General features: G+C 50.0%; 1 protein-coding gene and 1 pseudogene across 21 annotated transcripts in view; both read left to right on the top strand.

The window, feature by feature from the left end:
• The first annotated feature begins 360 nt into the window (after window positions 1–360).
• The window catches only part of DYSF (dysferlin), a 220,530-nt gene continuing 193,738 nt past the window's right edge, over window positions 361–27,152 (top strand). For 6 of the 21 annotated variants that reach the window (XM_043468207.1, XM_043468204.1, XM_043468209.1 and 3 more), the window contains exons 1-2: window positions 12,005–12,262; window positions 25,953–26,008. In XM_043468207.1, coding sequence (XP_043324142.1) covers window positions 12,172–12,262; window positions 25,953–26,008 — 147 coding nt within the window. In that variant the 5' untranslated portion in view covers window positions 12,005–12,171. Of the gene's footprint in view, window positions 1,024–12,004; window positions 12,263–25,952; window positions 26,009–27,152 lie in introns of those variants that run through there. The other 15 variants (XM_043468214.1, XM_043468210.1, XM_043468212.1 and 12 more) reach the window with 6 other exon arrangements.
• On the top strand, window positions 8,136–11,962 carry LOC122441293 (annotated as a pseudogene).

The raw sequence follows: 27,152 nt of genomic DNA, 5'->3' as shown, positions 1-27,152 counted from the left end.
CTTTATAAAGAATATTTAATGATGCAAGGAAATATTACTTGAAAAAGCAGGACACAGAACTGCACAGACACTTTGATTTCAGTCATACAATAAAGACCGTAACAACATGCATATATGCATGCAATTCACAGGAAAATGTCTGGGTTGGTAAATAACCAAATGTTAATATTGTATTTTTTTCAGACTCAGCGATTTCTTTCTTGTATGCTTTTTGTTAAAAGTGGTATGTGTTGTTTCTACAACCAGAGAAGGGTACAAAGTTTTTAAGGCAGCCAGCTCTGCCGCTCGATGAGATTCCTCGACTCTAGTCTTCTGTCTGGAAAGCGCCGGCCCTGCGCCTGCTCCCCAGAGCGTCCCCGGGGCGGTCTGGCGGCTGCAAGGGAGAGTGCTGGAATCCCCGCGGTGGGAGGCCACCGGCTTGGCGTCGCGCGCTGCCCGAGGTGGAAGGTCAGGGGAGGGACCAAGTCTTTTTCCCGTCCTGGAGCGAGATCGGGACTGCGCTGGGCGCCCGGAGCCCTGGTCCAGTCTTCAGCCATCGCGGCCGCCGCCCAGTCCGCTGTTCCACCGCCAGGTGCAAAATGCCGTGTCATTGGGAGAGTCTGCGGCCGGAGCATTGAATTACAGCTTAGCCAAGCTCCCGCAGGGCGGCGCGGGTGGAAGATGAGCAGAAGCCCCTGTTCTCGGAGCACCCGCTGACTAGCAGGCTAAGCGTAGCCCCGGGCGCGGACCGAGTGGAGGCCACTGGAGCAGCCCGGGACTGGCCTTTCTTTCTTCTTCAAGAGCCATTGCTCTGAGCTGGGAGTCAGTGATCCGAGACAGCCTCCCTCCACCAGCCCTCTGCTGTGAGGGGACCCACGAGCTGCGCCTCGGCAATCCCCAACCTTCCCCAGCCCTCTCCGCGCCCTGGGTACACGGGATCCTGACTCCCGTCAGTCATGCTGAGGGTCTTCATCCTCTACGCGGAGAACGTCCACACCCCTGACACCGACATCAGCGATGCCTACTGCTCCGCGGTGTTTGCAGGTAGGAGGGGCCCGCGATCCTTCCCGGGAAGAGGGGGTGGGAGTTGCAGAGGGGCGCCGCGGTTCTCCACCTCGAAGAACACCGGAATGTGAGCGAGAAGACTCCTCGGCCAGATTGACTTTGAGTGTTCCAAAAACACACTCGGAGAGAGGCGACTCGGAGAAATGGAGGCAAGAGGGAGAGGTGGTCAGCGGTCCGGAAGCTGAGCCCCGGCCGGCCGGGGCTAGGAAGGGCCTGGGGGGCAGGACCAGCATCTGTCCTCGCACTCCCCGGATCTCTTAAAAGAGGCCTTTTTGCTTTGTGTGCTGCAAAGCGTTGTGTTGCAGGGCTCCCCGCCTCTCCCTGGAAGACTGGTAGACTGGTCCCGGGGCTATTTATAATCCAACTCTCTTGCCTTGGCAGGGGCCTGGCGGCTGCCCTCGACCTTTGCTCTCTATCACAGGCTGGGCCTGCAGGCAGGCGCACACTGGGGACGGAGGCACCGCCCATCGGTCCAGGGGTCCTACTCTTGTTTTCCGGCACAGGATGCGGGAAATTCAGCATTTTGGGGGTGGCATCCTCGTCATCAGGTGGAGGAGCCTGCTCCCCCATCAGACTGAGACCTTCCACAGGAAGGACTTTCATGGTGATGAGTGGACCAGGAGGTGAGGGCTGGGCTCAGGCTGCTTCTCTGGGACTTCTGTGGGCGGAGCCAGAGCTGGGGTCTACACACCCGGCCTGTGTGTTTGGAGCCTCACTGGAGGACAAGGACCGGAGGACAAGATTGTGTGGGCCCGCTGCCCCACCCACCCTGTGGGTTTGCTCTTAGCCTCTATACCTGTCACTCCCTTTCTCCTTCAAGATCTAGCTACATCCCAGGCCTCCAGAAACCCCTGGCAATCCAATGGACATTTCCTTTTAGTTTCACGAGCTTCTGATGCCCTGTTCTCAGACACCCCTGTGCCCATAGGCTCCCAGGCACACGCACACATGAAATGCATGTGACACTTGCAAGTTCCAAGGAGTAGGAACTCACAGAATGCAGGCGTGTGTCCACAGCAATGTGCATGCGCGCGCACACACACACAGACACACGCACACACACACACTCCTGGGGGTGAGATTTCAGGTTTCTCTAGGAGGAGCTGCTGAATGGGCCCTTGGCCTGGAAAGCAATGTGCTCTTTCCAGGGTGAGGGGTAGGGGGAGGTGACACTCCCTCTGTGCTCTTCTCCTGACACCTTGCTTTGAACTGTTCTGACCAGTTTCCTACAGCTGCCTTCGGAAATGAGCTTTATCAAGGTGTTTCCAGGGGGAGAATGAGGGCATGAATGGGGTGGTGGGGCCCGGGTGGGGGGTGCCTCCACACCTCTTCTACAACCTCAGCTCTGTGCAGGCCAGGACAGTGGTTCATCTGTCAGGCCCGGATGTGCAGCCTAGCTGAGGGCTCTGGCCTTAGAGCTGCAGACCTCCTGGGAGCACCGTCCACTCTGTAAATAACCCCCTGGCTAAGGGGAGGGAGGATATGCTGAAGGGAAACGAGCACGCTGGGCTTTGAGTATCCGCCTCCCTCCGCTCATCCGCCCCACCCAGCCCCTCATCCCTGTCCCAGGGCTGAGCGCGCCCTGTGCACGGCACCCTCTGGAGCTGTCCAGTACAAATGAAATGCAAGAAGGGCCACTTTGGCAGTCCTGCCTCTTCTCAGGGACCTTGTCTCCTCTGATGACCACTCAGCCGGAACCAGATTTTCATCCACCTTCTCTGACCACACTCCCACCTCCCAACACCTCCTCCCAATACACACACACATACTTTCCCCAGACTTCACAATGTCCCCACCCAGACCAAGCTCAGAACCCTAGTACGAGAAAGGAAAGAATGAAGAATGGTTAATGAATGGGGAAGCACTTTCTAAACCTAGAAGTGCTTTACCCACCAGAAGGCCCTCTGGCACGGCTCCTCTCCTGTCAGAGGGGCCTCCCCCTTCCCTGGCAGGAAAGGCAGTATGTTGTCTGTGCTGACTGGGAGTGCCCCCAGCCTTCAGAGGGGGCTGTCTGGATGCCCCAACTCCCAGCCATCACAGTCACTGCCCGGCAGTCATGGGGAGCACAGGCTCTCCCTCCCCCAGCCCTGGCCATAATCCACCTCCTGTGTGTTGGCCAAGCTCTTAACTTATGTCCAAATTCGGCCTCCCTGCAGCATCAGGCCAGCTCCCCCACCTCCTCCCGGTCAGGGACAGTTTGCTAAATGATTACATGGAAGGCTCTGTTCTCAGGGACACACTACTCAGAGCAGAACGCCCTTCTGGGAAGCCTCCCCTCACCTACTGGCTGGGAACTGGCCTTCCCAGACCTGCTGGGCTTGGAAACCATGGACCCCCTTCCTTTGGCTACCTGTTTGGAAGGAATATCCTGTCATTTAAGAGGTGCCTCCATGCATGCCTAAGTTCACTTCCTGTTCACAGTAGCTTTGTGAGGCCAGTGGGCAGGGATATTATGCCCTTTGACAGATGAGCGGAGCAGACAGGCCCAGAGAAGTACAGAGGCCTGGCCAAGGTTACACAGCGGCCAAAGCACCCACCACCCCCATCATCATGCCCTCTGTTGTTCTCAGCGTCTGTGCTCATGAATAAGAAAGTGCTTTGAAAAGCATACCATGCACTGCCCACACACGATGTACCCTGGACCCAAGCCAGAGCTAGGGAGGACTGTGCGTGGGGTACCCAGGCTGGGCTGAGTCAAAGTGGGGGGAGTGCCAGGCTGCAAGGAGTGCAGTATACAACAAATGACGCAGAGATGGGGGATTCCGATTCTGAGCATGTGTATTCATCACAGTGAGAGAGAATGGTCATTCATTAAGCACAAACAATGTACTATTTTCAGACGCTGTCTCTTTAAAACCCACAACAATCCTCTGAGATGCACTTAACTGATACTGTGCTTCCTAGGTGTAAGCTCTGTTCTAAATAGAGCTCACTTACTATGAGCTCTATCATGTTCAAGTTGTTCAATTTGTACCAGGCCCTTATATGTAGATCCTTAATCCTTCTAGCAGCCATATATGGTAGTAACCAGGCCCTTATATGTAGATCCTTAATCCTTCTAGCAGCCTTATATGGTAGTAACCAGGCCCTTATATGTAGAGCCTTAATCCTTCTAGCAGCCACTCTCCACCACACAGAAGTTAAGTCATACACTAGTCATTAGTGGAGTCAGGATTCAGGCCCACATACTCTGGCTCTGGAACCCTGTTGTCTTTTAACTGCTCTACCATTTCCCTCTGGCCTTACCTCTGATTTACAAAAGACAAGCAGTAAAAGGTGGAGGGACAGGAAGGAACCCGGCTCTGGCTCACAGCCTGGAGCCCAGTCTCCGTCTGCACGTGGCCCCTCACACCTTGTCTTGCCTCACACATTGTCCCTGCTGCCACTGGCTCTCTTTCTCCCTCGGCCTCTGACGTCCTCGTTCTCATTCTCTGGTCTGAAGGATGCCTCCTTATCTCAGAAGGGTCTCTGCCCTTCTGCATCTTGCAGGACCAGTCACCGCTTGGTCCAGGGTGCTCCCTCTGGGCAGAACTCTTGTGCTAGGCCATTTCAAGCCTTCTGTTAGGCCTGTGGTGGCTCTTAAGGGTCTGATAAGCTGAGGCTGGGGTCATGCGTCCTGTGGCACTGAGGTGGGCAGCCTGTAGTGGGTGTGGCAGGCACTGGGGGCCTCTGAAAAGGGAGTGCTGTAAGCATAGGCCCCCAGCTTGGCCAATCCAGGGGCCGGGGAAGGGGCTCAGCAGTGAAACCTCAGTCACAGTCCAGTGGGGTAAGAGCACTGAACAAGACTGAAAGAAGGACGGTAGCTGAAAGTATTGGCTTTAGACCCAGACTACCTGGGACCTTGGATATGGAATTCCAGCTCTGCCACTTTCCAGCGGTGTGTGTGTCTTTGGGCAAGTTACTTAACCACTCTTGTCTTGCCTCACACATTGTCCCTGCTGCCACTGGCTCTCTTTCTGCCTCGGACTCTGTCGAGGTTTCGACACTCTGTGATCAGTTTCCCCACCTATAAAATGTTGATAATAATAGTACCTGTTTTGGAGGGATGGTTCTGAAGAGTTTATGTGTTAATCCATATAAAACACTTTCAATAATGCCTGGCACATTAACTATTTCACTATTATATGATATATATATATTTATTCTAATTATTATTATGGTTAACACGCATCGTACATGTACTAAGAAATCATTGCACACATCCAAAAAGTCTTTCACTCTCTTTTTGGCCTGGTCAGTCCTATCACCAGCTCTGTTGGTTCATTTACTGTCCAGGCTGGGCACATTGTACTGAGGGGTGAGTGACCATCCCTGCAGCCCCAGGGACCCTAGCCCCGTCTCCTCTGGGAGCCCTCCCCAGGGCAGTCCTTTCTGAGGCCAAGGCATATGTCCACTTGCCTGATGGCTGGCTGTGGCCCTCCCCATTGGACTGGATCTTTCCTGGAATAAGCATCCCTCCTGTGACTCCCTGGGCCCACAAACCTTCTCAGTCTCCCTCTCCAGGCCCAAATCTCTCTCTTTCTTTTCTTCCTGCATGCTGGTCTCTTCCCAGATTGGTTTATTAGGCTGAAATGTTAGCAGTTGTGCATCTCCTGTGAGCCAGGCAGGCTCTGGGCTGGAAGCCCTGGTGTTTGCTTTAATCATCCCAAGAGCTCTGTGAAGTAACATTCTCTTGATTTTACAGAAGTGGAAATAACTCTGAAAGGTCAGATCTCATGCCTTGGGACACACGGCTAGAAAAGCAAGGACTGTGATGGATGCCCAGGGCCATCTAATTGTTCCTGCAATGGGTTACTCTTTCCGGGCAGTCAGTCATGTGATCATGACCGTAACCAGAATCATTGCTGCCTGACACCCCTGGCAGACATTTGTGGGTGCCTGTCTAATCCCAGCTGATTGTATTGGGATATCCACGGGACACAATTTCTTCAATGAATGCGGAGGTGGGGCAGAAGGATGCACTGGACTGTTCATACTCCTGTGAGTCTTTGGACTTGGACAAATGTGCCCTGAGGAATCCTGGAAGCTCACATGCAGAGTGTTTATCTCAAAGTTGGTGTTATTGGAAGCAGAGGGCAAGGTTTATTTGCTTCCTGGATACCCCACGTGAGGCCTTGGGGAAAAACAAGGCCCAGACATTAAGAGAACTGAGCTGGAGGAGACCAGTGGGCCAACTCCAAGAACAAGAAGGGGCTCTCCTTGAAGTAACTCTTCTTGATTGGCAGGGAGGAAGGACCGTAAATAGGTGACAGAAGAGGGTCATAAACCCACATCCCCAGGGGAGCGTGGCAGGTGGTATAACTAAGGCCAAAGGGAGAAGCACATGCATATTTGGGTGAGAGGTGTGTAGGGCGAGCTGAGATGCACACTTCCAGCCAGAGGTGCCAGATAATCAGTGTTCGGCAGAAAATTAGGGCTCACGTGCCAGGTTTTCTGATTTTTCAATGGATGCTATAAATCCAGATCTCATAATGTTTAAAGTACGATTTTGTCATAAAATGTTGTGTTGATCAAAGACAACAGGTCTCTGTGCTGGGTGTGTCCCAGGAGACACCAGTGGCAGCATCTGATGGCGTTGTGTTTAATCCTGGAGACCTTGGTCTTGGACTCTTCAGGGAACTGGCAGCCAGTGTCCTCTCACCTGAGATGATCAGGCAGCACCTATCTGTGACTGCACCACTGGGATGGCAGGGGTGAGCTTTAGTCCCCTCCCCTCTTACCTCTTTTAGCTCTGTAATGTCATTGTGGTTAACGTGAAATTTTAAGTAAAAACTGGGCTTGCTATGCAAACTCAGCTTCAAAACAGCTCCCCTTCAGGCAGGAGATAGACAGGCCCCAGGCTGAACAGCTAGATTTTGTCCGCTGTGGACAGATACTCCAAAACAGCAGGAGGGAGGAGAAGCAAAGCATGACCAGATACGAGATCAAAGGCCACGTATTCCTCATTCTTAAAATCAAGGACACCTCCCCAGTTAGACATGTGCAGAAAAGCTCCTTGGAGGTCAAAAAGGGAGGGGCCTCCACCCCATAGTAAGTGATGTCAACCTACCTGTAGGCCTCTTGGCTAGAATCCATCTTGGCTAAGAGACGCATACACACACGGGAGGACCCTGAGATAAACCAAGTACGGATCAGAACAAGGCAAAGCAAGATGACCAGAAGAAATGCCCCACAAAAGCAGTTTAAACTCCCATGAGCGTGCAGCTCTTTCTCAGCCCGCCTGTGTGTGTCCACGTGGACTCTTTTCCCTCCTTGTAAACCCTTGTTTCACTACTTTATTTCTTTGTGGAAATTCATTTTCCACAAAGCCATGTGGACCAGGGTCGTTTCAGTGGCCAGTGGTCTAGCGGCCAGCACTCAGAGCTCTCATTAATTACTGTGGCCTGACTTCAGTCTCTGGCTGAGAACCGAGATCCTGCTTCAAGCCACTGCAGGTCAAGAACACCTTTACCCACTTGCTCCCCGACGGTGACTCCTAAGCAGGCCCTGTCGTCTTTGCAGTGGGGCTGGAGTTGTCTAGGGTGCCAAGGAGCTGCCCTTACCTGGGCCCTTAGGTAGGATGCAGATTTGGCTGTTGGTTAGCGAACCTTAACTGATGGTGGGGGCATGCATGATGGTCACTCTCTCGTAATGGTTGCTGTGTAGGCAGCCCTGACTGATAACGTTCTGACCCTCTGGGCTGCCCAGGCTCCCGGATCCTTCTGTCCTTCCCAGGCTCCCGGATCCTTCTGTCCTGTTTCTCTGCTATACCTTGCGGTCCCTTTGACAACACGGTTGGTGTGGCGGACATCGTGCTTGGCTCTCCAGTGTCCCTTCCATACCACGATGAGGCTAAACCAGTGGTCCTCAAGGAGGATAGTACTGCCCCCAGCGGGTATTTTGGATATGATGATTTGGGATATGTTTCCACTGCAACCTGGGCAGGACAGCATTAGCCTTCCTGTTCATTGAGGCTTCCTTGGTGGCTCAGATGGGAAAGAATCTGCCTTTGCTTAAATCTAAAGCCAGGACGTGAGTCAGTCATCTTCAGCTGGGCGACTGCTGTGGTCCGAGCAGGAGCAGCAGGATAGTGAGAATACAGACTGAAAAAAATGTAGACCACCGGAGCACTACTCATTCCTCCCGCTCTGATCTGCTCTTGTACCAGGGGTCTGATCAGGCCTGTGTCTGCCTCCTTCCAGAGTAGGCCAAAGAGCCCATTTGAACAGCCTTCCTACAGCAATGTCTCACTCCAGGTGGCTTGGTGGAAATTCCAGACCAGTGTTGTCTCCTGGGCCACGGACATAGCGGCCAAGTTTATTGGCCCTGGGGCTGCCACAGTTGGTATGGCTGGTTCAGGGGCCGGCACTGGAACAGTGTTTGGCAGCTTGATCCTTGGCTATGCAAGGAATACATCTCTGAAGCAGCAGCTCTTCTCCAGCACCATTCTGGGCTTTGACTGTCTGAGGCTATGGGGCTTTTCTGTTTGATGGTCACCCTCCCCGTCCTCTTCACCACGTGAGGCTCCATGGAGGTCACCTACCCACACTGGCTGCTTTGACTCCAGGCCATGCTCAGTGCTGGAGTGTGCTAACTTCTACCATTAAACACAATGTTTCTCTTTTAAAAAAAAATCGACTTGCAATGCAGAAGACCCAGTAAGATCCCTGGGTCAGGAAGATCCCTGGAGAAGGGAATAGCCACCCACTCCAGTATTCTTGCCTAGAGAATTCCATGGACAGAGGAACCTGGCAGGGTTTGCAAAGAGTAACCCAGTCCATGGGCTTGCAAAGAGTGGAACAGAACTGAGAGAATAACACTTTGCTATCTCATAGGTCGCATAGGTCGTCCCTTGGATTCCTGGCCACATCTAGCTGTGAGGGAATTCTGGGAAATGTAGTCTATCTATGTGGGTGACCATATGTCCAGGTCGGAGTCCTTGGAACATTTCTGTGGAAGGAGGGGAGAATGACTTTGAGGGGGACAAGTGGAGATCTCAGCACACTGTCTCCAAGAGCTGCATTCTTGATGCAAGTCCCCTTGGGAGGAAGCCCCTTTGAGGATTTGGCTCCAGGATGATGTCTCCAAGGGATCAGTCAACCATCCAATCAGGGAGAAGTGAAGTTGGAAGTTGGGATGGGAAAAGAAGCCTCAGGAAGTGTCCAGGGCTCATGCTACCGGCTGCTGTTTTTCTGGTGTACAGAGCAAGTGTGTGAAGACCCTGTTCCTTGGACATAAGCCAAGTGTTTGTAAACATTCCACAGATTTCCTATGCTGCCTCTGACCCATAAGAGAAGGTCTGGGGGGCAGGATGTGGTGCGCTGGGGAAAACAGCAAAGCCAGGAATCATTGTGATGGAAAAAAATATCCCTAGTCATCATATCCAAAATTCCCCCTAGGGGGCAGTAGTATCCTCTTTGAGACCTGCCTGCCTAACCATATCTTAGGGTGGAAGGGACACAGCCAAGTACAACGTCCACCACACCAACCCCAGGCCAGCCCTTGCTTGCACTGGGAACACCTGACTGCCTGAGACAAACGTGGTCTCTCCCCTCATCGACCAACTTCACCATCTAGCTAGACATCAAACCAGCAATTAAACAAATAGGTATTGCTTACAGCTGGGATGAGAGCTAAGAAGGAAAAGTGCTATTGTGCAGTGGTTTGCCAGAAGACCCAACCTAGATCAGGAGGTCAGAGGTTTCTCATGGAAGCAATGAGGCCTGAAGGATGAGGGGGGGTGGCCCTTTAAAAGAAGGGGGAAGGCAGCTGCAGGTGGAGGTGACAGGAGAGCTCTGAGTTTGGATGGAGCTCAAAATATTCCGGAAACTGAGAAGTCACTGGAGCTCAGAGAGTGAGGGGCTGAGTGGTCTTATCTTGTATGCAGGGGAAAGGGAGTTGGGCTTTATTCCAAGAGCATGGGAGGCCTTGGAGGGATTTTACAGAGTGTGTATTAGGGTGTGTGACTGATTATATTTAAGATCACCAGGCTCCCGTGTGGAGGCACTTGGATGCTGTGGGCACACAGATGGTACCAAAGTCAGCAAGGATGATTTAGGCTGTAAGTGAAATCCTATCTCAAGATGATTTTAATAATAAACAATCTTAAAGTGATCTTCATTCCCAATACAAGTCCTCTCGGGAGGAAGCCCCATTAGTATCAGGCCCCAGTATGATCCAGAGACATGGTGGGCTCTGGGCACATAGAATGGACAGCTCCAATCATCCTGGACACAGGCAGACTCCATTTTATTTTTATCTGGTCTGCCATCCTTGGTGTCTGCTATATCTTAGAGCTGGCTGACAACTGGATCTACACGCTTCCTTATTCTCACAAAGTGGGAGAGGGAGTTGGGCTTGTCCAGTCACCAAGAACAAGTTATCCCTCCGGGAGAACAACTTGAGACATATATGCCCATTGCTGAACCAATAGCTATTGCCAGGTGATGGGCTTAGCTAGGTCAGGATCTGGAGCTAGGGCTGGAAGTAGTACCCAAATGGGTTCTGTTGAGAGAGAGGAACTTTGGATGTTGGAGAGGAAGTAAATGGCCATCGCATATGAGAGTGAGAGGGGTCACTCAAGGAGAGCGGAAGAATCAGGAGGAAGAGGGTACAAGCCAACTGGAGGAGGCACAGCCTTTAAGATTGGGGAGAGGACAGCCTTAGACTTGTCACTGAGTGGGTGAGGGGGTAGGATCTAGTGCCCAAGCTCCCAGCCGGGCTTTGGAGTACAAATGATTCATTTATTAACAGGAGGAAAGCAAAAGGTTTGGGCACAGAAGCTGGTGGAATTTAGGAGGCTGGGAGCCTGGGGATGTTCTCTCCTTTGCATACAGAAAGCAGCCTGAGAGTGAGGGTGGTGATGTAAATTTGTAAATTTGGGGAGCGAAAAAGTGTGAAATAGTTGTCTAGGAGAGAGTGTGATTGAAGAGACCGAGGTGATGATGTAGGGTCGGGTCGCTGCTTGTTGGCAGTTAGGATCCCCCTGAGTCTGGGGTGGGACATAGCAGGTGAGGCTGGCAGGGTAGCTGTGTTATTCTCCAACACCAGTTAGCACTTAAGGGACAGAGGTGGAGGAGGTGAGGCTGGATTTCACCAGGTGGCAGTCACCTGAAAATGCTGGAGCCTCAAAGCAAGACAAGGGGAAGAGGGTTGGGGTTTTGTGCAGCAGAATGGTGATAACTGGTCACCGAACGGAGGCCGAGTGAGGAAGCTAGTGAGCACCTGGGAGTTGGGAGGAAGAGCAGCGCCTGTCGGGCGCTCGGTGCAGGTATAGAGGTGGGAAGCTCGCCACCTGTGGCCGTCAGCTGGAAAGGAATCAGACTTAACACGGGAACGCCTGCTAAAGGCTGTCACCGCTCGAGGCTCACGCTAAAAGCAGTACCTCCACGGCGGGGGCAGAGGACCTAGAGATTGCTGTTGGGATGTTGCAGAGCAGCTCCAAGAGAACAGGACACAGACCTCCGCCTCCGGAGATGAGTGCCCCCAGATCACTGATCTGAGAAGCCTCAGAGGTGTCGGAGCCTCTCGGGTCTCTAGGAGCACCGAGGGTGGGCCAAGGCGAGCCGCGCGGGGGCCAGAAGGTAGGCCCCCGGCCGTTCGACCCTCTCCTCCTTTAGCACTCCCAGAGCGTGCAGTTTTCCGCGGACACATTATGGTCCCTGCAGCCGGGTTTCCCCCACCTTGCGCCTTCCCACCCAGTTGCCTCGCGCCCTTGGCGCGTCGGCCTGCGCGCAGCGGCAGGAGAGCAGCGGACGCGAAGTCGGCCCTGGTGCGCTCCGGGCCCAGGTGCGCTGGCCGCTCCGGGAGCCGGGATGGTACTGGCTGCCGCTTCCCAGCTGCTCAGCCGAGCGGTGCGCCCGGCGTCAACGGCGCTTCCATTCCTGGCGGGGGCGGGGACCGGCGGAGGGGACCAGCGCCCCCGCCAGCGCCCGTCTGAGCGCTGGCTCGTCCCGCCCCCCGCCGGCAGGGCGGATCCGCATCGGGGCCGGAGGGGAGGGTCCACCCAGCGGGTGTCCGGTGTCCTCTCCGCGGCCTCTCCCAGGCGTCGGGACTTGTCCGCGGAGGCGCAGCGGAGGCGACAGCTCGCTCCTCTTTGGCGCGGCTGCTGCGGACCCGGGCGCTTGCTCGGCGGGGGCCGGCCGAACCATGCTGAGCTGCCAGCTGGTGAGGGCCAGCAACCTCCCCAGTCTGAAGAAGGACCGGCGCAGCGACCCGGTCGCCAGCCTGACTTTCCGAGGTGAGAGCCCCGTGGCCACCGCGCCCGCTCGCCGGCGCCACCCGCCAGCGCGCGCACCGCGGGGTCGGCCACCCCCGCTCCCGCACTAACCCGGCCAAAGTTTCCTCCCCTGTCAGCAAGGACAGAAATCCCAGAGAAATCTCGGTCCTGTCTTCTTCAGAGGGGGCGAGGAGGATGCAGCCGCGCAAGAAAAATGCCGTGGTGCTCAGAAATTTTGGAAACCCAAAGCGCCGTAATATGTCGATAGTTGTTGCACTTCTAAGACCGATACCCGGGGGTAATACCGTGCGAGCCCTTAGCAGGCGGGGATGAGGGTGGGTTGGAGGATGAATGCAGAGAGAGAATAGGATTGCTTAAATATTGGGCGTGGAGACCGCGAGAGTTGTGTCTTGGTTTCATTCATTCATTCGTCCATCTTTCTTCAACACTGGCCGCCTTGAATTCATCTCAGTTGGGAGGAAAAGGGATAGAATAGGGCGGATATCGCCTTGATACAAGGAATTTTGAGTGTTTTAGGAAGTCTTTTAAAATGCCAAGAGCCTAAATGCCTGTCTGTGGGTACTTAGTCAAAAGAGAGTCTACGTTTGGGGAAAACACCCCAAAGGACTCACACCCGCCCCCTTCTCACCAGACACCCTTAACCCTCACTTAAAGGCGGACTTTCCCGTGGGAGGAGGTGTCTCAGGAGGGGAAAGGGAAGAGGAAGGACCTGTCAAAATTAAGAGAAGGAACAATGGCTGTGAGTCAGGACCCCAGTTCTGCAAAGAAAGATAATTAAGGAAAGGGGAGAGGGTTTTCCTCTTACCATATCCTGTGGTCTTGTGGAAGTACAAATATCCTGTGGTTTTGTGGACTTAAAAATTTGCGCAGCATAAAAGATTGTCAAACGTAGAGGGATAAATGGCTGGTGTTTTCAGGAGGCTTGGAAAAGGTGGTCACCATGGGGCCTCTTTAGTTCTGACCCACGATATCCATCTGCTCCCCCAGCACCCCAAAATATTAATAACCATAGATGAAGGACACAGTTTTGCAAAGTGAGAGCTAACTGTAGGTTTTCTTCTTTGTTATGGGACAGTTTACATTTTATTCCTTTTTTGAAAAGTGTGAGTTGAAACAATTTAGAAAAGCTTTCTACTTCCATTAATTGGTGCCATTCCTGGGTTCCTACTATGAAATGCAGTGTCAAGACGAGGTCCCTAGCTGTCCCTTAGGCTCAGATTCTGACTAAGCCATTCTTGTGTGAAATTATGGGGCCAACTGGCTGGGAAAGACTTCCCAAGGACCGTGAGCCCAGGGCCCTTTATCAGGCGTGAGTCTCCTAGATGCTTTGGATCTTTTCTGCATCTGTTCACCACTTTCTTTCCCTGCTTCTCCAACAGTCGTGTGGTAGCTACCAATTTCCCTGTTCTGCAGGCAAGGAGATGAGAACCTGGGGAAGTTAATTAAATGCTGTGTCCCAGTCATGGCAGGGAGCACTTGAGTGGGCAGTGCCCTTGAGTCCAAATCTATTGAGGTCCCTCTTTGCAGTTGAACCAGCCCAATTGAGCACGTGCACCTGTTGTCCTCTCCCCAGCTCTGCATTCCCCACCCTTTATAATGCCTTACTATTTATTCCCACTGATAAGCTCCTAGCAAAACTGATATAGTGGGATGTACCATCTCTAACTGTTCAAAGTCTGTTCATCTTTCAAAGCCCAGCTACAATGCCACCTTCTCCAGGAAGGCACCCAGGAGTCCCTTGACTGTCACGGCCTCTCCTCGCTGGATGCACAGCACCTTCTTAGGTCTGCTGGTGCACACACCCCAGCTCACCTGTGCTCAGCCCTTTGCTCCATAGTTAGGATCAGGGTAGCGACTTCAGGACTCCCAGTGCTAGCAGACAGGTGGTATTCTCTAGTGTGTGCCCCTTCTGGCCCAGTTTCTCAGCATCTTCCAGATGGGCCTAGGGGTCTCAGCAGTCTGGGGGGAGTAGTCCTTATGTTTTACTGTGCCTCAGAGTCTTCTGGAGAGTGTGCTTGACAGACAGATTCCTGGGTCCCCTCCATAAAAGTTCTGATGCAGCAGATGGAAATGACCTAAGAATTAGCACTTCTACACCTGAGGCAGGTCATTTTGGAACCACTTCTCGAGAGAAATTGATGTGAGATGTGGTGAAAGATGAAATTAATGTGACTTCCCCCACCCTATGGGGATATTCATGCTGGAGTTTGGGGCTGAACGGATGCTTAGGGAAAGAGGCTGTTGCAACCAGACCCAGAATTTACAGATCCTCTAGCCTGGGGTACTTAGCCCTGGCTGCACATCAGAATTGCATGGGGGAGCTTTTTAAAAGACCACAGCCAGATCCTTGTTCCTCCTGTCTTGAAGCTGAGTTTCTGGGAGGAGGGGCCCAGATACAGGTATTTCTAAAAAGTCTCCAAATGTTCAGGAAGCGTGACTGGGGGTGAGAAGCCTTGTTGGAGCCTGTCACAGCACAGAGGGGGCTGGCCTGCCTGCAGAGAGGCCGCCACCCTGTGTGCTGGGCTCCCATCCGGAGCCCGAGGTGCAGGCGCCTGGTCAGGCCCTCTTGTCTCACAGTTGTTCCTGGCATTTCAGGCTCGGATGTAATTTCAGGACCTGCTTCCCAAAATAGACTATGAGCTCTGGGAGGTTGGACTCTGAGGGTGCTTTTTTGGGTTCCCTCTCTCGGGGCTTTAGGATAGAGGCTTTTAATGAATGCTTACCATCCCTTTGTTCTTGTATTAATGAATTAGTTAGCATGACTGACTACTATGAGTCCCTGAGCTGTGGTAGAGATAGTTCACCGACCAGCTTCGAGAATGAACAGCTTCATTTCCTACAGCATTTAATGATCTGTATCTCTCTTCTGCCCTCTCTCTTTTTCACCCTCTACAGTCGTGATTTATATCCTTTCATTCACTCATTTTGTTACTGAACAAATATTTATTGAGTATCTACTACATGTTGGGTGATGGTTGGGGGTCTGGGGATATATTCAAGAACAAAACCAGATCCCTGTTCCCTTAGAGCTCAGACATCTTATTTCCTTGAGTGTCGGATCTCCTGTGCCCCCACTTGGTAACTTTCCACCCTGCTTCCCCCAGGCTCACCAGCCAGAACCCGAATCATGTCTGCCCCTTCCTTCTGCCTCCTCCCACCAGGTCCTCTCTTCCTCCCTCTGTCTTACCAGTTACTCCCTCTCCTTTCTCCCTCTCCTCTCTTCTGTCTTCTGGGGAATCTTATAGAACCATCTGTAGGTGGACCCACATGACTTACCTGTATAGGGAAGGTGGGCTGCAGGACCGCTGGACTCTCTGAATCTGGATTTTTGAATAGTAAAAGTAACTTTAAAGCATTGACAATAGCTCATTTTCTTTAGATGAACTTTGTATGTAGTCAGTGTAAAAAAAAGGATATATTACAGAAAGGAACGGGGCTTCCCTGGCGGCTCAGACAGTAAAGAGTCTGCCTGGAATGCAGAAGACCTGTGTTCAATCCCTGGGTCGGAAAGACCCCTTGGAGAAGGGAATGGCAACCCACTCCATTATTTTTACCTGGAGAATCCCATGGACAGAGCAGCCTAGTGGGCGACAGTCCATGGGGTCACAAAGAGTTGGGCACGACTAAATGACTAATACTTTGGCTTTCATGAGGCAACAGTAAAAAGTAGGACCCCGCCCCCATTCTGATGCTTCGAACTAACTTGTTAACAATTTGACATATTTCCACCAAGATTCTTTTCCCTCTTTTTAAAAGAAGCAATGTTAGTGTGAAACTTAACACCTAACAAAGTGCATAATATACACATGTACACTTTGATGCAGTGGTTTTCAGTTGGGGGCAGTTTGCTCCTCAGGGGCATGTGGCAATGTCTGGAGACATGCTGGGTTGTCACCAGTGAGTGAGAGATGAGGTGCTATTGGGATCTACTATGTTGGAGGCCAGGGATGCTGCTAAACATCCTAGAGTGCTCAAGATGGCCCCACAATACTCATAACAAGGAATTATCGAGGGCCAAGGTTGAGGAACCCTGCTTTAATGGATAAATTATAAAGGGAATACTCATGTGTATTGCCCAGGTCAAGGAATTGAAGCTTACTCATCCCACCCATCCACCAGAAGTCCCCAGATCCCTTGCCTTCCTCTCTAGAGGTAATCCCATCCAGATATCTTTTTCTTTCTTTCTTTTTTTTTAATAATTTTATTCAGATATCTTTTTCAAACGTTTGCTTATTTACATTTTCACTCAGTAATAAGCCAGGGAGATTTTTGTATGTCAGTAAATATTCTACACACTTTTCATTTTTATTTTATTGTATGGGTGCACCATAATTCAGTTAATCAACCCCCTATTGAGGACTGTTTAGGTTGTATCAATTTTTAATATTTCTATCCAATGCTTAAGTCATAGTGTCTCTGCAAGAAGTATCCTGGCAACTAAATCTTTGCCCAGATATTTAATAATTTTCTTTAGGTAAGTACTGGAAGTGGTGTTGCTGTGTCAGAGGTTATAGACATATTTAAGACTTTGCTGTGTTTCCCAAATTGCTCTCCTGATGATCTGTATCAACTTTATCTTCCCATTAGCTGAGTTTAGGGGCTTATTTTCTTATAATTCTGCTAACACAAAGTGTAATCATGAAAATTTTTAACAATTTCTTAGGTTCAAGTAGTATTTGTGATGTTTCCATATTATTGCCTATTTGTATTTATTTCTTAATGAATTGCTTTTTTTAATTAAAAAATTTATTTATTTATTTGTTTTTGACTGTGCTGAGTCGTCTTTGCTGCTCGCGGACTTTCTCTAGTTGTTGGAAGCAGGAGCTGCTCTCTAGGTGCTGTGCATAGGCTTCTCATTGCAGTGGCTTCTTTTGCTGCAGAGCACAGGCTCAGTGATGCTTGGGCTTAAATAGTTGCAGCTCGTGGTCACTAGAGCTACGCCTCAGTAGCTGTGGCATGCAGACTTAGTTACTCTGCAGCATGTAGGATTTTCCTGGACCAGGGATTAAACCCTTGTCCCCTGCATTGACAGGTGGATTCTTCACCACTGGACCACTAGAGAAGTCCCTGAACTGCTTTTTAATTTGCCCAGTTCGGGAGGGGAGAGATGTTTGTCTTTTTCTTAATTAGTTATGAGTACTCTTTACATGTTAAGGACATTATGGTTTTTGTCATTAGTGTTTCAAATATCTTCAAATATCTTTGATAGTTTCAAATAGAACTATCTTTCAAAGTTCTATTTGGCCTTTTGAGTTTAAAGACGTCTCTTCTCAGCATTCCATCATAGCCTGTGTATCCACTTGCCACCACTCTTTTCCTGGTGGCTACTTGTTTTCTGGAAAGTATATTTTCAGTTGAGATTTAGAAAGGTGGAGACTGGGGTGGGAGTTCTTGAGATGAGAAGAGTAGGGCTCTGGTAGGGGAGGCAGGGAGTGACTGCTGCCCAGTCTCAGGGTGTGCAGACTTGAGTCAGGGAACAGATGGCGGGCAAGTCTCAGAGTTGTCTGCGTCTGCTGACCCTTTTTGTTAGAGGGTATCTGTGCTGAGAAGTAAAGCAGACCTTCTTTCAGCAGAAGCCAACGCTACCTTTTCTCCATTCAATTTCCACCATGTTTCGGTTTCTGCTGGTAACTTTGAATTCTTATCGCTTTGCTTATCTAATGGGTATTCTGATGAGGTGTCAAGAGAGTGCCCAGGACAGAACAAGTACTCAATAACTATTTGTGGACTGGATTTCCCTGGTGGTATAGTAGACAAGAATCTGCCTGTTAATAAAGGAGACAAGGGTTTGATCCCTGGTCCAGGAAGATCCCACATGCCACAGAGCAACCAAGCCTGGGTGCCGCAACTAGCGAGCCCGCGTGCCTAGAGCCTGTGCTCTGCCACGAGAGGAATGACGGCAATGAGAAGCCCAGGCGCTGCAGCGAAGAGTCGCCCTCACTTGCTGCAACTAAAGTCTGATCGCCGCAGGGCATCACCCAGAGCAGGCCCCGCTTCCCCCAAATACTTAAAAATATGTTTGTGGAGTAAACGAGAGGCTGCACTGAGGCTGCCTGCAGGATCTAAAGGCGCCCTGCATTGCTGTAGTGGGTCTGTTACCTGACTCGTGGGCAGAAGCAGCCCGTCTCTCCCTCTCTGTGAGTCCCAGCCGTCCCATCTCCTCTTCAGTCTGGTCCATCTCTTGGTGAACGGCCCCTCCAGCCACCCTGAGCGTATCCGTGTCAGAATCTGAGATGGGCTCTGCTCTTGCCCCAGCCCCCTTCCCCACCCACTTGCTGGTCAGTAGACCGCCGGCCTGCTGCAGTGTCCTCACCATCTCCCACCTGGACTTAACTGAGTTGTGTTAGAATATCCATTATACACAGTTTACCAGCCTGACCATCATTAAGTGTATAGTTCAGTGGTATCAATTACATTCATCCTGTTGTGCAGGCATTACCACCATCTGTGTCCAGAACCCTTTCATCTTCCCCGACTAAAATCTGTATCTGTTAAATAATAACTCCCCATTTCCTCCTCCCCAAATCCCAGGTAACTGGCATATTTCACTTAGCGTGATGTCTCCAGGGTTCGTCCATGTGGCAGCCTGTGTCAGAATTTCCTTCCTTTTTAAGGCTGAGCAATATTCCATTGTGTGTACAGCTCACATTTCTGTTTATCTGTTCATCTGTCAATGGACATCTGGGCCTTGGTGCCTTTGAGATGCAATGGGAAATGGACCAGTATTCCTCAGCCTTTGCGTAAGCCCTCTTTGGACAGATGTTAGAAACATGGGAGCAGGTTACAGACTGGGATGTGCACCCTCAGTGAAGACCCTTGCTTTGGCATTTATCTTCTCTGTGATCCCACCAGCTCCGAAGATTCCACTGAATCAGTGTTACAAAGACAAACATTTTGTCTGCTTCAGAAATGTACCTCAACCTTATCATTGTGTAGGGGGAGGGAGTTTGTCCCATCAATGCTATGGGGAGACTGCCCGCTCATTCTGCCAGAGATTGGGGTGCTCCCTTCCACATAGTAACCCCCATCCATGTGTGTTCAGGCCTTGGCAGTGGGGGCAGTTCACAAGTGTCCTGGACCATTGAAAAGGGCTTGTCCCCACAAGTGCCCTGTGTTCAGTAGCTTGATCATGTCTGACTCTTTGCGGCCCTGTGGACTGTAGCCCACCAGGCTCCTCTGTCCATGGGATTTCCCAGGCAAGAATACTGGCACGGGTAGCCATTTCCTCCTCCAGGGGATCTTCCAGACCCAGGGATCAAACCCTCATCTCCGGCATTGCAGGCAAATTCTTTACCAGCTGAGCCATCCGAGAAGCCCTGTTGCCACAAGATGGGCTTGAAAAGGAGAATGAGCCGTGAGGCCCAGACGGCAGCAGGGACAGCCACTGGCTGCTGACAGGTAGACTTCACTGGGTGGAATGTGGTTCCTCGTGTGAGGCCGTGGCCGTGTCCGTGCTCAGGTGTCAGATGTGTGAGGCTCCTCTCCCCTATGGAGGCTGCTCAGCCGGGTGGCCCCAGGCGCTGGCTGGGCAGGATGGGCCGTCCTCTTACCTTCACTTTGCTCTGTGTCTCTCAGCCTCCTTCCCATATCCCCTCCCACAGCCCATTAATCAGAATTGGCTTCAGTGGGGGGCTAGGACAATCTACTATATCTTTCTCTGTTACATACCTTGCCTCTCAACCTTCAAGGGCTAAGATTTCTTTGTCCTCCAGTTCTCCTCTGACAATCTTCCTTTAAGTCATCATTTTCAAACGTTTGGGACTGTTATCTACAACAAGAAATGTATTTTACATTCAGATAGAGTACACACATAAGTATATATGTGAAAATATAACCAAAACTTTTGAGTAATAGTACTTTCACATGAAAGATGTGTTCTGACATTTTCTTCTCTAGTCTAGCCTGTCATTAAAAAGACAAATTGGTCAACTCACTCAGTTGATGTCATGGGCTGCTACTGGGTCCCAATGAGCAGTTTGAAAAACATTACCCTACAGCCATGGGTGACTCTGGTAGGAATGTAGGGTTGAGGTGGGGTGGGTAGGCAGGGGAAATCAAGTGAAGAATTTCCATGGGGCACAGAAGAGTCCTCCCAGGGCAGGTTCACTCCTCTTCACTGAGTCATTCAGTCTGGAGGGACACCCCAGGGTTCCAGCATGATTCTCATGGATGCCCGCCTGCCCCCAATTCTGCAATCCCCTCTCCACACCCCTGGCAGGAGCTGTGAGTGCTCATCTATCTTTAACTATTGAGTCTGTTTATTTATACACATAAAGCCACATCTCTCAAGGCCAAAACTGATGATCAAGGACAGGAAAGGCCTAAATCCATGATGAGGAAGAAAGTATTTCCTAATTCGCAGCCTGCTTTCCTTTTCCTTGGTGTCTGTAAGTCATGTGATCATGCCGGATTAAAGTTTTGTTTCTTTCGGTCTCTTCTTTAGGGCTGTAGAGCCTATCAGTGACCCCTCCCTTCACATCATCCAGACAGTCCCAGAGTTGGTCCTTCTCACTGGGACTTAGTGTAATTATATTGAGGGCCTTTGTTCTCATCTTCAGGGAAGGCAGAAAGTAGAAAATGTCTAAAAGACACTTTTTGTAGGGCTTGGCACATGGGTACTGCTTACTTGCTGCTAGCCAGAAGCACCAGGATGTATTTCCAATGGACAATTCAGGAGAGGCTGCAGCTGGAATTTTCCATGTTACTTTCCATGGAAAGGTGATAGGGGAGGGGAAGTGAACTTAGATAGCATCTCATATCCCCTCAAAACCAATGAAGTAGAGATTCTTTTTTTATGATCATTTTACTGCCAAGGGAGCTAAGGCTTTTGAGAGGTGAGAAGTTTTACTTTAGGTCACTTAGTAGTGCCTGCTGTTTGAATGACTCCAAAGCCGTGTGTTTAACCCCAGCTGGAGCCCACCAACATGGCCCACAGGGGATTCAGGGCGACTCAGTCAGAGCAGGCCTGGGACACCTCTCATAAGATCCCTGGGCCCCCTGAGGACCTCTCCCCCTTCACTGTGCCTCATTTCAGCCCCTCTGCTGACATATGGCCAGACTGTGAATGTAGTCTCTGACATTCCCTGAGAAGAGTGCCCCCTAGTGAGGAAGTGAACTTTTACCCAACTTGGGAAACAAAAGGACCCATTCATTTCACACTCAATTACTGGGCACCTTGCTATAATAATCCGATTGCAGTGCGGGAGATCTGGATTCGATCCCTGAGTTGGGAAGATCCCTGAAGAAGGGAACAGCTACCCACTCCAGTATCCTGGCTGGGAGAATTCCGTGGACTGTATAGTTCATGGGGTCGCAAAGAATCAGGCACAACTGAGCAACTCTCACTTGTTATATTCTAGGGTTCCTACCATGAGTAAGGCATGGTCTCTGCCCTCTGAAGCTCGCACTCTGGTTGGGAGACAGACATAGAAGTGCAGCGTTGTCCTGCTGTTCAATATATGTTTTCACAGATTGCAACCGTCTCTGTCTGGGAGAGTCAGGGGAGGCATATCAGAGCAGAAACAGCTGATCTGGGCATTGAAGGATCAGTAGGAGTTCACTAGATGCAACAGACTGAGGCTCAGAGGGGAGGGGAGGGGAAGCGAACTCACACTTAATGAGCGTGCTGTGTGCCAGGCACCTCACTCATCCTATCTTGTTTAATTTTCATGACAACACTGTAGAGAGATATTATTATGACCTTATGCTAAGTGGGTGGTGCTCGTGGTAAAGACCTGCCTGCCAATGCAGGAGATGTAAGAGACGTGGATTCGATCCCTGGGTCAGGAAGATCCCCCTGCAAAAGGGCATGGCAACCTTACAGGTGAGGAAACAGATGTTCAATGAATTTCCTGAGAGGTTCTTCTACTATGGTACATGGACCCATAGGGGAATCCCCAGAACTTTGAGCAGGTCAGCAAGGTTAAACATATTTCCACAATAACACTAAGATGCTGTTTGCAATTTTCACTGTGTTGATATTTGTACCACTGGTGCAACAGCAATGGAAAGTGAAATGATGGTGCCTTAATACTAATAGGGCTTTGGCACCAAGTTGTACTGGTTGTATTTTTCACCAAAGGTCCGTCTAGTCAAACCTATGGTTTTTCCAGTAGTCATGTATGGATGTGACAGTTGAACCATAAAGAAGGCTGAACGTCAAAGAATTGTTGCTTTTGAACTGTGATGTTGGAGAAGACTCTTGAGAGTCCCCTGGACTGCAAGGAGATCAAACCAGTCAATCCTAAAGGAAATCGGTCCTGAATATTCATTGGAAGGACTGATGCTGAAGCTGAAACTCCAATACTTTGGCCATCTGATGTGAAAAACTGACTCCTTAGAAAAGACCCTGATGCTGGGAAAGATTGAAGGCAGCAGGAGAAGGGGACGACAGAGGGTGAGATGGTTGGGTGGCATCACTGACTCACATGAGTTTGAGCAAGCTCCAGAAGTTGGTAACAGACAGGAAAGCCTGGTGTACTGCAGCCCATGGGGTCTCAAGGAGTTGGACATGACCGAGTGACTGAACAGCAACATGTAATTTGAAGGGGGAAAAAAAAAAGCCAGTACTCACAGTTTGAAAAAGAAAAGCCAGTTTTATTGAAAAATGTCCCTGATAAAGCTGTGCAATCATTGATTTTATTAATCTTGATCCTGGAGTACCTGTTTTTGTAATATTTTCTGTGTTGAGATGGGAAGTATGTCCAGAGCACTTTGCTGCACCTGGAGAAATGACGATTGTTGCAAGAAAAAGCACTTGTGTGACTGCTCAAGTGGCATGTTGAACTTGCCTTTTGTTTTAAAATTTTAAAAATGGAATATTGTTTTTACTTGAAAGAATGACTGACAAGCTATGATTATTCAGACTTTGGTATTTGATAGTTATTTTCTTGAAAATGAGTGAGCAAGCCTGCTACTTTAAACTGACATTTATCATTTGTAGCCCATCATAAAAGTTGAGCTTTCAAACAAAAATTGGAATTTTAGAAAACTTCTGTCTTTCATTTCCCAGTATTTAATCATTTTTTCTGATGAGATTACTTCCCAAATGACCAACACTAGATGTTACAGAGTCCTGCATGGGTAAAAGAGTTATTCAAAATGCAAGACAGGACAATAAATTCTAATGTAACAGTGCGAAATTTTTACCACTCTACTTTCAAATTTCACACTGCAGCTAACCTTTAAGTTTAAGAAACACTATTTGTCAAGTTTTGGTGTAGTATGAGAGAATAATATCCAGTTATCTGAAAACTTATTAAAATGCACCTCCTTTTCCATCTATATGTCTGGTTGGATTTTCTTCATGGATGTCAACTAAAACAAGACATCTCAATGGACTGAATGTAGACAAAGATATGATAATCCAGCTAGGCATTAAAGAGTTTTGCAAAAAGTAAACAGTGTCATTTTCCTTTTTCCTTTGTTTTGAAAGTTATCGTTATTTTTCATAAAAATATGTCACGTATGTTAACATGTACTGGGCTTATTTTTGTTAATGGAAAATTAATTACCAAATAAATATTTTAAAGTGCCTCAGTTTTAACCTCAAATACAGTAAAAGTCGATAGATACAAGTTACCTTAGTTTTACTTAATCTCCTTAGGGTCCTTAATTTTTAAGCATGACATTGTGTGACCAAAAGCTTAAGAACTGCTGCCCTAGGCTCTCTGAGAAAATAAGTGTTCTATGATGATCTGTGTCATCCCAAAGTCCACGTGCTGTTCCCTCAACAGTGATTTTCAGCAGGTGGTTGGAGGGGGTGGGGTTCACCCTCTCCGGCTGGGGGAGATTTATCAGGACCTCTGAGGGGACTTGTGGGGCCTGAATCTTTGTCTTAAGTCCACCAGTCCTCCATTGGACATTTCTTTCTCTTTGATTTTCCTTGACTCCTTTCTCTGTTGTTACATGCATGCATGTTGTCAGTCGTGTCTGACTCTGTGACTCCATGGACTGTAGCCCGCCAGGCTCCTCTGTCCATGGGATTTCTCAGGCAAGAATACTGGAGTGGGCTGCCAGTTCCTTCTCCAGGGGATCTTCCCGATCCAGGGATGGAACCCAAGTCTCGTGCACTGGCAGGCGGATTCTTTACCACTGAGCCACCTGGGACGCCATTGTCTCCTTCCTCCCAATCCGTCCCCAGACCTTGCTTGTGTCTGTGACCCCCTCTGCTCCCCTCTTCTCTTCCTGCTCTGAACTGGGCCATGGGGGCTAGACCTCCAGGAAGGAAACAGACAGTGCTCGGCTTCAGAGGAGGACTCAAGGGTCCTGGGGGATGTTCCCAGAGGCCCGAAGGGCCAGCCCAGGTAGGACGCTGAATGCCGAGCAGTCAGGGTGGGGCCGCAGGCTTCTCACTGAAGGGTCTCGCACAGATGGGGTTGAATCCGTGATCTTTCATAACCAACCCAAATATAAGGCTGTGTCTAGCTGAGCACTTTAAATCACCCACTAAGCACAGAATCATTCCTGTCCTGATGCTTAAATGGAAAAGCCAGGCACGTTTGGCCCCTTCTGTTCCTCTCATCCACCCCAGGCCCAAACGCCAGAGGAAAGGCTCGGCAGGCTCCCGCCTGGGGCACTCAGCAGTGTGAGTTCCCGTCTCTCCCAAAGCCCTGCTGTGTTCCCTCAGCCCAGCCCTCACGAGCAGGTAGGACAGCCTGTTTCAGATCGATGCCTTCAAGGTGAGAGAGAGGAGGATTGTTTTTTTTTTTAGATTGAGTAAAATTCACAAACCCTAAAAGCCACCATTTTAATAATTTAAAAATGTACAGTGTAAATGATCTTTAATACATTCATTGTGTTGTACAATCATCATCATTATCTAATTTCAGTACATTTCATCACCCGGAAAAGAAATCTCCATTAACGATTCATTCACCATTCCCATCTCCCCTTAGGCCCCTGGAAACTACTAACCTATTTTCTGTCTCTGTGGATTTCCCTATTCTGAACAGTTCACATAAATGGAATCATACTTTATGTGGAGACAGATTTTTTTAAAGAAAAATGGAATATTTTCTATGAAGATCATTCATTCTTAGAATCAGAAACGTGACAATTTCAAGACTTTATTTAGAAAGTCAGGAGTATCAATAACAAACCCATTAAGAAGAGTCAGGCTGAGTTTGGGGGAGAATGTAGATGTATGACTGAGTCCCTCTGCTGTTTATCTGAAACTATCACAACATTGTTCATCAGCTATACTCGGATACAAAATAAAAAATAAAAAAAGAAGAGTCAGGTTGGTACTTCCTTGGTGGTCCAGTGGCTGAGACCCTGAGCTCCTAATGCAGGGGGCCTGGGTTGGATCCCTGGTCAGGGAACTAGACCTCACATGCCACAGCTAAGGGTGTCCAGCCACAGCTAAAGATCCCGTGTGCTGCAGCTAAGACCCAGAGCAGCAAAATAAATAAATAAAAATAAAATATCGAGAAAAAGAAGAGTTAGGCTGGGTATTTTCCTTTAAATGATCCTTCAGATGGGGCTACTGTTTCTCCATCCCAGGGCTGAGAGACGTGTGTGATTGGCATGGGGCTCTCACTGCAGACCAGGGGTATGCTCAGGGACCTGTGGGTTTTGTAAGGTTTCGTCTGGGGGCGCTGGCTGCAGTGCACGTCTGGGAACTGGCCCTCACTTGGGGAAGGTGCAGAGTGGGGTGCGTCTCTTCACCCTCCCTCTGTGTCTCTCGTAGGTGTGAAGAAGAGAACCAAAGTCATCAAGAACAACGTGAACCCTGTGTGGAATGAGGTATGTCCTCTGCGCGACCAGTCGGGGGGCTTGGCGGCTTTTTCAGTGGTGGTGTCATCCAGAGGTGGGGCTCTGGTCTGGCTCGCCAAGGAATCCTCCGGGCAGCAGGAGCCTGGGAGGAGAGGTGGTGGCCTGGCCTGGGTCTGCCCTATGATGAGGCTGCAGCGTGGGGAGGAGTGAGGGGTGTTCTGTCTGCTCCTTTCTGGCCAGGCCAGCCGGACGGAGGGTGTGTTAGGCTCTCCTGTCTCCCTCACATAGGCTGTTGTCTTTGCCCAAAGCCTCCTCCTCCCCATGGCCCTCCTTGGCTCCTCCTCTGCCTCCTGCTGGCCTCTGCCTCCCTCCTCAACCAGCTTGCTTTCTTTTCTATTTTTGCTTTGGGTTACATTGAATACATTGTTTTAGAAAAACTGACCATGTTTACCCATTCCTGTGGTAATTTAAACCACAGAATGTAATTGCCTGTTTGCAGTAACTTATCTGTGCAAATGATTTACTTAAGGCATTTTGCAATAGCCTTTAACAATTTTAGTGAATAAATCTGTGCTGGGAGATGCTCATTTACTTGCTCACCAATTCAGGTTCTTGGTCAGTGTTATCTGCTCAGAGATTCATCATTCTCTAATTGGCAAAAGAATTGACTCCCATCGGCTGTATAACTTGCCCTTGTTTGAGACTTAATCAGCCAGCTTTCTTTATACGGCTCCCTGGTCATCTTTGGAGGCCCTGGCTGCCTTGTGTGGGAAGGGTCGAGGTGCATGGGGTGCCTTTGCTCTGAGAAGGATCCTGGGATTACCGGAGACCTATGTGGATCCACGCTGTCTCCAGGGGCCTGACTGCTCCATGAGCACATTGATCTTGGTCCCTGAGGGCCCTGCAGAGTCACCTGGCATTTCCCCCAGCTGTGCCCCTGGTGACTGGTAGAACTGAGTTGGGAGGAGGGGGTCACGGGGGTCTGGCCTCTGCTGCTGCCTTCGGCTCTCGCTGTCACTTCTGAAGCTCTGGGACCCTGCCACTCATGTACTCATTCTTTTGCTTGTGCATCCCTCCCTCCCCCAGCAGTGGTCTCAGATGCCCCCTCAGTGCCCAGGGGGAACCAGACACAGTCTCTTCTCTTCTAGGGACCCTCAGGTTAAGACATCTTTTC

Source organism: Cervus canadensis, chromosome 5 (genome assembly GCF_019320065.1).
Source record: "Cervus canadensis isolate Bull #8, Minnesota chromosome 5, ASM1932006v1, whole genome shotgun sequence".
NCBI classification, from domain to species: Eukaryota; Metazoa; Chordata; class Mammalia; order Artiodactyla; family Cervidae; genus Cervus; species Cervus canadensis.
Note: the sequence above shows the minus strand (reverse complement) of the source record. Positions and strands in the feature narration are given on the sequence as shown.